General features: G+C 43.5%; 1 protein-coding gene across 6 annotated transcripts in view; it reads right to left on the bottom strand.

Moving 5' to 3' along the window:
- PTPRT (protein tyrosine phosphatase receptor type T) overlaps positions 1–13513 on the bottom strand; it is a 739839-nt gene that overhangs the window by 40419 nt on the left and 685907 nt on the right. For all 6 annotated transcript variants that reach the window (XM_030533365.1, XM_030533367.1, XM_030533369.1 and 3 more), the window contains one exon: positions 4241–4328. In XM_030533365.1, coding sequence (XP_030389225.1) covers positions 4241–4328 — 88 coding nt within the window. The remainder of the gene's footprint in view (positions 1–4240; positions 4329–13513) is intronic.

Here is a 13513-nt window from a genome sequence, read left to right as displayed (position 1 = left end):
ACACTGATGAGGCCTCCTCGGGAGTATTGTGTCCAGTTTTGGGCCCCACACTACAAGAGGATGTGGAAAAATCGGAGACAGTCCAGTGGAGGGCAACAAAAATGATTAGGGGGCTGGAGCACATGATTTATGGGGAGAGGCTGAGGGAACTGGGATTGTTTAGTCTGCAGAAGAGAAGAATGAGGTGGGATTTGATAGCTGCTTTCAACTACATGAAAGGGGGTTCCAAAGAGGATGGATCTAGACTGTTCTCAGTGGTAGCAGATGGTAGCAGAACAAGGAGTAATGATCTCAAGTTGCAGTGGGGGAGGTTTAGGTTGGATATTAGGAAAAACTTTTTCACTAGGAGGGTGGTCAAGCACTGGAATGAGGTGGTGGAATCTCCTTCCTTAGAGGTTTTTAAGATCAGGCTTGACAAAGCCCTGGTGGGATAATTTAGTTGGGGATTGGTCCTGATTTGAGCAGGGGGTTGGACTAGATGACCTCTTGAGGTCCCTTCTAATCTTGATATTCTATGATTCTGTAAACTGTTGGAAGCACCATTAACTCCTGCTATGTGCTTTGAGAGTCACACTCAGAGGGATCATACAGTCCAGCTAATAGCACCATGGCTCCTGGTTTGGGCTCAAGAAGAGTAAGGAAGGGGATGCTACACTGTTGCCCAGGACCCCTGAGTCTGGGAGAAAAGATTCCTTTTGATACCTGAATTCTGCTTGATTTCTGGTCTGGCCTCCTGGCTAGTGCATACTCTCCTGGTCCTGTGTCCCAGCAGGGAAATTATGTAGATTCCACTGGAGTCAAAATTTTTGTTTCTTTTTTTTGTTCCTCTCCATCCATTTTTGCACAGGAGGGATATGTATAAGGTCAGTCCTTCAAGTCACTGCAAAGACTTCCATTGATTTCAATGGATGTTGGAACGGCCCATAGGTTCGTCAGATATCTCCTTTCTTCCCTGGACACTCTCTTTCCCTTTAATGGCATCCATCCTGAGACACCTCAGAAATTGTGAGGCAAAGAATTTAATTCCATTTATCTGTTCCTATCTCTTCTGTTACTAAACTCTCCTTCCTGTCTCTTAGAAGGTCTATTGTCTCCTTCTCTGGACTCTTGATTCAATACGTATTTGAGGGGAAAAAACTCAATCTTGTTATTTATCTTAAGCTCGTGTGCATCCTTCCTCTCCTTCTCTACCTCCACTTTTCTTATCCATGCCTTTTCACCCTCTCTGCCTCTGCACCTGAACTTATATTACAATGTTTTAGACCCTGCGAACACCTCTTTCTTAGCTTATTACATTTTGCATTTCCATATTCAAGAACATCACCTCCTCCCTCTTGATTCCTACTGTATTTATATTTATAGCCAAAAGGCAGCACAACACTTTGTCAGACAACAATTCATCCTAGTTGTTAGTACCTGTTAATAAATTATAACCCCTTAAATCCATTTTATTATTGTAGATTAAACTCCTTCACATATTGACTATTCTGCCAGACTCTTTATGATATTAGAAAAAAGCGTGTTTGAATTCTAAGGCCAGAGTGTTGGTTCTTGACCTGTAAGTGACCTGGATTCACGAACTTCATGTGATCAAGTATTGGGCTTTACTTCATTATGGTTGGTGCCTCCAAATCTGTGGGATTATACATGTCAGGGAAAAGACTCATTAATGTAATGGCCTGTGTGACTGATAAGGAATAATTGTTATTACAGTTGGGTTCTGTAATGGATGAAACAATGACCCATTGAAAGATGTTTTTAACTCAGTAAAACTGCCGGTTGTAACAGCTGTCAGTAATAATGATCAGATTAGAATTCCCTTTAGTTTATTGATCATGTAACCTAAAAATTCTGTAAAAGAAATTCCATAAGTAATCAGGTAAAACAGAACAAGACACATAGTGGAATTAATCGTAGGAAAGCAATTTTCCTTTACAAAAAGAGTTTCTCTGACTCATGTTCTATAAAAGACAAGGGATTTGAAAGTCAGATGGGCGAGTGCTAACTGCTTGAATCTCATCACTTACAGAGGAGAGAGACACAGAGGCTAGGTTTTTACCTTATATCAAGGGTCAGAATGTATCTATTATTTCTGTATAGTGCCCTACTAATCTCAGATAGTTAATCTTTGATTAAATAATTCCATTTGAGTCTATTTAACAATCTCAAGTAATTAACTTCAAGCATGCAACATTATGGACAGTTCCCCACTGTGTCATTTCCCATTCACCTTGTTTGATTTCACTATGTGTATTTTTCCTGTGCGCTGTACTTGTTGGTGATCTCTCAAGTCCTAAATTGAACAGTAACTATAGCTTAGTTGCTTCTGTCCTCCATCTTCAGTCCTGTTCTCTGCTTACTCAAAACTACCTGAAAAAATTATCTCATATATTTTCCTCATTACATACACCACTCATAAATACAGGATACTTTCTTCTTCAAAAACACTGGACAAGCATTCACTCCAATACTACCATCTCCATTTCACAGATGGAGAAACAGAAGCAAAGAAGTTAAGTGACCTGCCCAATGCCACAGAGTAAATCAGTTGCAAAATTGGGATTAAAATTAAGGAATTCCTGATTTACATTCAATCCCATCATTATTCCTCTAGATCAAAAGGTTTCTAACCATTTTACACCATGCCCAATAGCCTGTTGCTTGAGTTGTTGTTTTTATATCATTAGCACCACAGATATGGAAGCTGGAAAATAAATTATATTCAAAATGTATTAGTGGATCTCAGTTCATGATTAGGCAGGCTCCTAATGCTACAGAATTAGTTCAGTTTCTTTTTTCATTTTTTCTATTTGTTTTAGTGATTTCATTCTGTTTAGACATGAGCCTGAGCCATAAACTTAGGATCCAAATCTAGATCTTCCCTGCAGGCAGATGGAAACTATCAAGGTCCAGGGTTTTGGCTCAGACCCATTGTTTAATTCTGTTGCTGCATCAGATTATGCCGGTTAAACCCATGTCCAGCTGGAACACAGACAAACCAAACAAAAAAACAAAAGCAAAAAATCCCAACCAACCAAAATGTGTCAAACTTGTTCAAACTAAATAAAATTAAAAGATTTGGTTGAGGTATTGACCAAGTGTCTAGGCAGAGGAAGATCTTATTTTATCCAGCACAGTTTGCTCATCCTGACTAATTATTATTATTTTATACATCGCATTGTGCTAGGCACCCTATGAACACACAGTAAAACACTGTAAATTCTCCAGAGTAGGAACTCAATCTAAACGGTCAAAACAGAGAAAAGATGTGAAATAAGCAGCATTATTAGCCCCATTTTATGAATGGGGCTCTAAGACAGACAGACAGATGGTGACTTCTCCCAGGTCACCCAGAAAGCTGGGCCAGATCCAAGAACGAATTCTAAATCTGATGGGTCAGACTCACGTGGCTTAACCATAAGACCATTCTTTATGTTTGCAAAAAGGTATTTTGTCCCTAGTCAACATAAAATGTATAAATGCATGGTGTCTAATTTCCCCCTCATTTGCACTAGCATGACTCACCTGACTTCAATGGAACTCTCAAAAAGTGTCCGTTTGTGTTCCTGGGTCAATTTCTTATATCAATGATCTAATACATGGGTTCTAAAATAGCTTCCATGCTGCTGAACTTATCTCGATAGAGAGAGAGGGTCTCACACATCTCCCATCTCATTTACTATCTCATAACATCCCTGTAGCAACTATACCAATTGCTTACTTGAGCAGGTAGGATTGGGAAGTGTTTAATGTTATTTTAGCTGTCAATGTGATTTAGGAGGAAACAGGAACAGAGCTTACTCCATATAAGCAACCAGCTCTCTGGAGACCACCAGTGAGTGATCTACAGACTAGAGTCTATCAACTTCTAGTCTAAGGTAAAAATTCTGTTCTCTGATGCACATCTCTGCTCTGATATTCCTAGTTGCCCCTTGAACTCCCATTTGTGGTATTGAAAGCTCTGTGTATGTAGAGATAGAACAGACTATTGGCGTCACAGTCCACTGTGAAAATCTGACAGCAGGATTTTGCCCTTTAGTATAAAATCTGAAACACACAGTGGGGGGTGGAGGGGGAGGGGAGAGAAATCATAACAAGAACCTTAGCCTGCAACTAACTAATCGAACTGTTCAAAGGCTGGGCATTTTGAGCCATTTTTCTTTATTTAGGCTCTCGAACATTTGTCCAGATCCTGACAAACACATACAGTAAGCCCAATTTAATTTGAATTTGCACTTACAGGAGATGATGTTCCCATATCTATTCTTATTGCGGTTTTCATCTTCCTTGGCCGTATCCCAAGATGCCGTCTGCCCCTCGGGTAGCGCCTGAAAAATAAACAGTGGAAGAGGGTTTATAAAAAGAGTGGCCAATGCCTTCAGGTGGTTTAACAAGACAAAGCTGGGCAAAAATAAAGGTGATGCATAATTCAGTACTCAACCAACCAACCAGCTGTTCTCCAGGAGGAAAAGGCATGTCAGATTATGCAAAAGGACCAGCTCTGCAGAGACCATTAGCACCCTTTGGCTTATGCTGGCTAAGAATCATTTCCTTGTGCAAGTATGAACCTAAAGGGAATGGGGAAATGCATTTGCTTCTGGCGGCATATTTATAGAGTGAGCGATGTTCCCCCTGCAGCGCAGGGTCTGTGCGGGTTTCACACACATATGCCCCTGAGAAAGACCAGATGGCTGAAATGCAGAACTCAGTCTTGTAGGATATTTAAATGGAAAGTACATAAGGTGGTTTCTCCTATTTCTGGGATTAATAACAGTGGGATGCCAGTCTTCAGTAACTACACAATACGAACCTTCTGCTAGTTTTCTTAAAGGAAGTCCTACAAGGCTTTGCCACCTGGCCCACACAGAAGGATATTATAGCCACTGTCTTTGTACTACATAGGGATTGAGAATCAAATGCTGCATAAAATGTACACCCAGACACACAGCTAAAGGACACGGCCACAGTTATAAACCTGGGATTTGTTTCTTGGAGGGGGAGGTCCCAAATTCCACTCCTCACATTTGAACCACCCCCGACTTGGTCACATGAGTCCCTTCAGATATGATCATATGGACCATTTTCCAAAATGACGATTCTTATGGAAATAGCCAGGAAAAAGGCACATCTCCTGGGACATGGCCAGGTAGGCAGACTTTCCCCTCGTGGCTCGAAGTCTCTGTAAATTGGGATGATCACTCAAGACATGGCCAGGGAAACTTCAGCATGGGCAGTTCAGAGAAGCAGGAGCAGCGTTCCCTTTTGGGACACAGCTGGCACTAACCTTCTCTTAGTGCCACTTGCAGAGCTTCTCACAGTTGAGACAGAAAACCACAAACGTGAATTCTCAGCTGTAGCCCCATCCTGGCTTTGCTCAGTGTTGGGAATGTAAACGGACATGCCTACATACCTTCTCCTGAGATTTTCTGTCACTTTGCTATCCCCAAGCATGACTTGTAAGCAAATGCAGAGTTCCAAGAGAATAATAGCAGTGTTACAAACTATATTATTTAGGATTCTTAGGAAATAATGGTTCTTTTAATTTAACCCTTGGAGACTTTATTTTGCCTTCACTAGCGCGGGTGGTTTGCAATAGCCCAAATTTGAAAATAAACTCAAATGCATCTTCACAAGCCATCCAGGTCTATTATTCTGTCTGAGTGCTGATGGAAGAGAGACATAACAACTAGGATCTACAAACGTGACATTGCAATAAAACATGATCTGAGCGACTTCCTGGCAGATCCTGAATTTCCTCTCATAGAGTTCCAGGATAGATAATGTCAGACACACCTATGAGTGCTGTTGACAACAGCGAAGGCAAGACCCAATTCAAAAGCCCAGGAGCAAGAGGTGATAATAGTAATTGGTGAGGGCTTTGATCACACTTCTATTTCCTTTTACAGATAGTTGCTACATAATAGCAGCTAATCTCCTGGGCAAAAAAATAAGCATAACAAAGTGGGTGTGGGAGGCTCATTTTCATCTTCGAAGTGAAGGGAAAAAAGTGCCTTATTTTTACATTAGGATCTAGTTAGAGTAGATTGACCAGAACACGGCAACAGTTATTAGCAATCTAATCATAAACTTTGGAGAAGAAAAAAAAATCCCACCTCATCATATTTATACCAGGGTGATGCTATCTTGTCCAACCAAAGGGGATGCAGTCAGATCCAATAAAACCCATATCATTAGGAAAGAGATTGATAATAAGAAAGAAAATATCATATTGCCTTGATATAAATCTATGGTACGCCCACATCTTGAATACTGTGTGCGGTTCTGGTCGCCCCATCTCAAAACAGATATATTGGAATTGGAAAAGGTACAGAAAAGGGCAACAAAAATGATTAAGGGTATGGGACAGCTTCCATATGAGGAGCGATTAATAAGACTAACTTTTCAGCTTGGAAAAGAGATGACTAAGGGTGGGATATGATATAGATCTATAAAATCATGACGAATGTGGAGAAAGTAAATTAGGACATGTTATTTACTCATTCATATCACACAAGGATTGGGGCTCACCAAATGAAATTAATAAGCAGCTGGTTTAAAACAAACAAAAGGAAGTATTTCTTCATACAATGCACAGTCAACCTGTGGAACTCATTGTCAGAGGATGTTGTGAAGGCCAAGACTATAACAGGGTTCAAAAAAGAATGGGATAAGTTCATGGAGTATAGGTCCATCAATGGCCAAGATGGGCAAAGATGCAAAACCATGCTCTGAAGTGTCCCTAGCCTCTGTTTGCCAGAAGGTGGGAATGGGTGACAGGGGATGGATCACTTGATGATTACCTGTTCTGTTCATTCCCTCTGACGCACCACCAGTGGCCACTGTTGGAAGACAGGATACTGGGCTAGACGGTCCATTGGTCTGACTCAGCATGGCTGTTCTTATGTTCAAATAACCCTATCGTGCCATTGATTTGAGCATGAAACTTCCCATTTAAATTGAGGAGGATTTCTGCTGAAAGAAACCACTGGCCCGATACGACCTCAGAAGATTCAAGAGGAAGCTGATGACTGTTCTTCTCATTGAACATGGAGTTATTTTACACTATACTAAGATATCAATCTCTGTTTGAATGGAAGACACAGATTCCCTGTTTGAGGGTACCATTTGTGCAAATGCTTTTTCATTAGCAAGATGAACAAATTGGAGTAACTGTACCACTAACCTCTGTATCTCTGATCAGGAATGAGGCAGGCAGAGGTGTGGCTGTTAATATTTGCATCTACAGCTGAAATGGAAGTTGTGATGGGGCAGCACCACCCCGCAGCAGCCCCAGCAGTGTCAGGCCAGTAGCACTGAAGGCGGAAGTCCCGCCCCATACTTACTGGGCATGCTCCAAGTGCTCTGGGAGTATAAAAGGAGGAAGCTCAGCTCAGTCTGGGCTGGCAGCCACAGTGGAAGGACCTGCAGGGGAGGGATAACTCATTCGTTTGAGCATTGGCCTGCTAAACCCAGGGTTGTGAGTTCAATCCTTGAGGGGGCCATTTAGGGATCTGGGAGAAAAATCTATCTGGGGATTGGTCCTGCTTTGAGCAGGGGGTTGGACTAGATGACCTCCTGAAGTCCCTTCCAACTCTGATATTCTATGATTCTATGACCTGACTGGGAAGCTCCTGAGGAGGACCAGCCACTGCAAGCAGAAGGCTGGGATCTAAAGCCTCTCCAGGCTGGCTCGAAGCCCTACCACAGGAGGAACCTGGGGAGGCAACTGACCCGGAGGCCCACAGGGAACCTAGAGACTCGTGGGAGACCTCAACACTCAAGCCAGTAGGAAGCGACCCAGGGGGATGATGGACTGGTACCTTGTCTGGGCAAGCCTCAACATGTTTCGGCAGGACCCTCCACACTGAGCCGGGGCAAGGTCCTACGCTGTGGTTAGGGCAGGAGGCTGGTACTCAGTGGAGTGGGAGAGTCTCTGGCCACTAGGCCACATTGAATGGTAAGCAGAGGCATAAACCCTCACAGAAGTGCAAAAGTAACAGGCACAAATTAAACTGCATCCACAAAAGGGAGACCACATCTGAAATTCTACCCTAGAAATTTTATTTATATAACAAGCATTTCTGCACTGCTGAGATGAGACAGGATTTCTGTTACCGGTGCAATATAAAAAAACTTGCAACTAGTTTTCATTCTGCTAGGTTGAAAATCAAAATAATTTTATCATTAAAAGCAGGGTAGATAAAAGTCATGATTAAAAAAAATCAGAACAATTATTCAAATTTAAATCAGATGTTTTATTTATGTGTTGCTAGCTCTTTATTTTTTTCTCATTTTATGCTCCAGAGTGACTATTCTGCACTTGTTTATTTAGTTAAGCGTTTTCTGGTCGTTTGTAGAATTTCAGTGTTCACAAGATGTGGGTCTTAGTTTTCAATGCTCTTTTCCTATAGAAGTTTTTGTAAAATGTAAATAAGATCCCTACCAGTTAAGAGACAAACAGTATTTATAATTTGTTATATAATTTATAGATAACAAAAGGATTCTATTCCCTCAGATGTACATGGAATTTGTAGCTGGAAGTAAGGACAGTGAACCGAGTGAGAGGTGAACAGAGGAGAAGCCATCAGAGACAGCTTGCCTGGAAGTTTGCCTGTGGTGGGGAGTTCCCATAGAGTTTTTGTCTTTTAGCTTTCTGTGAGCAGTAAATACAACATCTGAAGAGGCTCTTAGAAGGAAGACAATACGGATAGTGAGCGATCAGCTGTTGTGACCTGCACAGGATGTGCCATGTTTGTCTTTCTCCCTGAGTACAGAAGTGACTTCGTCTGCATGAAGTGCAAGCTGGTCTTCATATTGGAAGAGAAGGTTAAAGGACTAGAGACCCAAGTATCAATCTAGCGCTGCATCAGAGAAAATGAAGACTTTCTGGATAGAAGTCAGTTTTTGGTACTGCAGGCACAGCATACTAAAGAATCAGAGAGAGCAGTGCAGAACGGAGAAGAAAATTGGCAGCATGTGACCTCCAGAAGAAGAAAGAGGAGAACCCATGTACCCTCAATGCAGATAGAGGTAAGAAACCATTTTCAGGCCCTCCGCACAAGTACTACAGCAGAGAGTGGTCTGGAAGAGTCATCTGAGGGAAGAGGCCAGAAGGAGACCCCATCGATCAGAAGGCATGGGATGCATTGTCCTAGGGATGGGGGGTTCCACAACCACCACTCCCAAGAGGAGGAGACAGGTGATGGTGGTCTGAGACTCCTTCATAAGGGGGACGGTGTCATCCACCTGCCGTCCAGACCTGGAAACTCCAGAAACTTGCTGCTTACATGGAGCTAGAATTCAGGATGTGACGGAATGTCTGCCGAACTGATCAAGCCCTTGGACCGCTACCCCTTCTTACTTCTCCATGTGGGCACCAATGATACTCCATGTGGGCACCAAGAATGACCTTGACTGGGTCACTGCAGACTACGTGGCTCTGGGAAGAAGGATAAAGGAGTTTGAGGCGCAAGTCTCGTTTTCGTCCATCCTCCTTGTTGAAGGAAAAGGCTCAGATAGGGACCATTAAACTGTGGAGGTAAATGTGTGGTTGCGCAGGTGGTGTCGGAAAGAGGGATTTGGATTCTTCAACCATGGGATGCTGTTCCAGGAAGAAGGATTGTTAGGAAGAGATGGGATCCACCTAATGAAGAGAGGGAAGAGCATCTTTGCAGGTAGGTTTGCTAACCTAGTGAGGAGGGCTTTAAACTAGGTTCGCCGGGGAGATGGAGACCTAAGCCCGGAGGTAAGTGGGGAAGTGGGATACCAGAAGGAAACACAAGAAGAAGGATGTAACAGGGGAGGACTCCTCATTCATACTGAGAAAGTAGGGCAGTCGGCTAGTTATCTTAGGTGCCTGTACATGAATGCAAGAAGCCTGGGAAACAAGCAGGGAGAACTGGAAGTCCTGGCACAGTCAAGGATCTATGATGTGATTGGAATAACAGAGACTTGGTGGGGTAACTCACATGACTGGAGCACTGTCATGGATGGGTATAAACTGTTCAGGAAGGACAGACAGGGGCAGGGCCTCCCAGAGGGGGTGGCAAGTGGGGCAATTTGCCCCAGGCCCCGAGCCCCACTGAGGCCCCCACGAGAGTTTTTCGGGGGCCCTAGAGCAGGGTCCTTCACTCGCTCTGGGGGCCCCGGAAAACTCTCATGGGGCCCGGGCCCCCGGAGCTTCTTCTGCTCCCAGTCTTCGCCAGCAAGGGGTCCTTCTGCTCCAGGGTGGAAGGACTCCCCGCTGCCGAATTACCACCGAAGTGGGACCTGCTGCCGAAGTGCAGCCGGGTCTTCGGCAGTAATTCAGCGGCGGGGAGTTCTTCCGCTCCGGGTCCCGCTTCGGTGGTAATTTTTGGACAGTGTCAGGGACAACTTTCTGGTGCAGGTGCTGGAGGAACCAACTAGGGACCGTGCTCCTTTTGGCCTGCTGCTCACAAACAGGGAAGAATTGATAGGGGATCGAAACCTGGGCATCAGTGACCATGAAATGGTCGAGTTCAGGATCCTGACACAAGGAAGAAAGGAGAGCAGCAGAATACGGACCCTGGACTTCAGAAAAGCAGACTTTGACATCCTCAGGGAACTGATGGGAAGGATCCCCAGGAAGGCTAATATGAGGGGGAAAGGAGTCCAGGAGAGCTGGCTATATTTTAAAGAAGACTTATTGAGGGAGCAGGAACAAACCATCCTGATGTGCACAAAGAATAGCAAATATGGCAGGTGACCAGCTTGGCTTAACAGAGAAATCGTCAGTGAGCTCTAACACAAAAAGGAAGCTTACAAGAAGTGGAAACCTGGACAGATGAGTCGGGAAGAGTATAAAAATATTTCTAGAGCATGCAGGGGTCTAATCAGGAAGGCCAAAGCACAATTGGAGCTGTAGCTAGCAAGGCATGTGAAGTGTAACAAAAAGGGTTTCTACAGATATGTTAGAAACAAAAAGAAGGTCAGGGAAAGTGTGGGACCCTTACTGAATAGGGGAGGCAACCTAGTGACAGATGATGTGGAAAAAGCTGAAGTACTCAATGCTTTTTTTCCCTTCAATCTTCACAGACAAGGTCAGCTCCCAGACTGCTGCACTGGGCAACACAGTATGGGGAGGAAATGTGCAGCAGTGGTGAAAGAAGAGGTTCAGGACTATTTAGAAAAGTTGGACATCCACAAGTTCATGGGGCTGGTTGCAACGCATCCAAGGATGCTGAGGGAGCTGGCTAATGTGATTGCAGAACCATTGTCTTTGAAAATTCGTGGAGGTCTCAGACAACTGGAAAAAGGCAAATATAGTGCCCATCTTTTAAAAAGGGAAGAAGGAGAATCTGGGGAACTACAGACCAGACAGCCTCACCTCAGTCCCTGGAAAAATAATGGAGCAGGTCCTCAAGGAATCCATTTGAAGCACTTGTAGGAGAGGAAGGTGATCAGAAGCAGTCATGGATTTACCTGATTGCCTTCTATGATGAGATAACTGGTTCTGTGGATATGGGGAAAGTGGTGGACGTGATATACCTTGACTTTAGCAAAGCTTTTGATAAGGTCTCCCACAGTATTCTTGCTAGTAAGTTAAAGTAGTGCGGATTGGATGAATGGACTATAAGGTGGATAGAAAGCTGGCTAGATTGTCAGGCTCAACAGGTAGTGATCAATGGCTCAATGTCTAGTTGGCAGCCAGTATCAAGTGGAGTGACCCAGGGGTCGGTCCTGGGGCGGTTTTATTCAATATCTTTATCAATGATCTGGATGATGGGATTAATTGCACCCTCAGCAAATTCATGGATGACACTAAAATGGTGGAGAGGTAGATAAGATGGAGGGTAGGGATAGGGTCCAGAATGACCTAGATGAATTGCACTTAGGATGGAAGAATCCCACGCACTGCTGAGGACCGACTGGCTAAGCAGCAGTTCTGCAGAAAAGGACCTGGGGATTACAGTGGACGAGGAGCCAGATATGAGTCAACAGTGTGCCCTTGTTGTTAAGAAGGCTAATGGCATACTGAACTGCATTAGTAGGCGTGCTGCCAGCAGATTATTCTCATCTACGTGGCACAGGTGAGGCCACATCTGGAGTACTCTGTCCAGTTTTGGGCTCCAAGTACAGAAAGACTGTGAACAAATTGGAGAGAGTCCAGCAGAGGGCAATGAAAATGTTTAGAGGGCTGGGGCACATGACTTATCAGGAAAGGCTGAGGGAACTGGGCTTATTTAGTCTGCAGAAGAGAAGAGTGAGGGGGGATTTGATAGCAGTCTTCATTCACCTGAAGGGGGGAGGGTTCAAAAGAGGATGGAGATAGGTTGTTCTCAGTGGTGGCAGATGACAGAACATGGAGCAATGGTCTCAAGTTGCAGTGGAGGAAGTCTAGGTTGGATATTAGGAAAAACTATTTCACTAGGAAGCACTGGAATGTGTTACCTGGAGAGTGGTGAAATCTCCATCCTTAGAGGTTTTTAAGGCCTGGCTTGACAAAGCCCTGGCTGGGATGATTTAGTTGGGGTTGGACTAGATGACCTCCTACGGTCTCTTCCAACCCTAATCTTCTATGATTTTATGAATGGGATAAAAGCCAGACTTTACACTCAATAATAGGCAGCGAGAAGTCCATCCTGAAATGCCTTAGGTACCAGCCACAAAATCCAAAATAAATAAAATACCTCAGTAGTGCAGCATGGGTATGCAATAAGCTATTCACTTCTGGGGAGCTGTATCAATGCTTCTCAACCACAAATGAAAATGAATTTGGCCATCTGTCTTCCTCACCTTCCACACTGGCACTCTTTGCTCATAGGAAGCTTAGACTAGGATCGGGGTGATGCAAGTCAGAACTAAAGGGTACTGAAGGTTGAATGAGTGACATTTAAACATGCCAGGCCCACATTGTGCCTCATTCTAACCAATGTTATCAATCCCTGTTGTCAGTGTCACATTTTGTTCATATATATAAAAATTTATTAAATAACAACAGCACTCGTGAAGGGTCAGGTCAAACACTGAGCCATAGGTATATCAGATGTGCAAAAAAATGCACCTGCTCCTTGTTTGCTGACAAATCCCTGCATTCAAAGTGTAAACCGAGTGCTCACACAACACCAAATGCACACACAGATCCTGCTTTTTGCACACCTAACAGGCATGTATGTTTTAGCAGCGCACTTGACTTAAAACTTTGCCATTATTACAAACTTATGGGGGAGAGAAGTACCTTTAAAATAAATCTGTGATTCAACTTCCCAGCAGTAGCATGGGAAGAAAATTTGCAGAGATAAGAGACTGCCATAGATGAAGGATGATCCTGGCTCAAACAGATGTTTCATAATAGTAAAATTATTTGATATCACATCACTAAATAGATTGTAATTTATGAGACCTGATGGCAAAGTAAGGTAGAAAATCAGCTCTTTAAAGGAGAAATGTATCTGTAGGTGACACAGGTACTAAACTATATAATATATAAAAACACAATATATGGAAGAGGCATAAAACAGAGGTCTAGCCCATTTGTGATTAAAGATATTGG

Source organism: Gopherus evgoodei, chromosome 14 (assembly GCF_007399415.2).
Source record: "Gopherus evgoodei ecotype Sinaloan lineage chromosome 14, rGopEvg1_v1.p, whole genome shotgun sequence".
Taxonomy (NCBI): Eukaryota; Metazoa; Chordata; order Testudines; family Testudinidae; genus Gopherus; species Gopherus evgoodei.
This window is presented reverse-complemented; position numbering and strand designations above follow the sequence as displayed.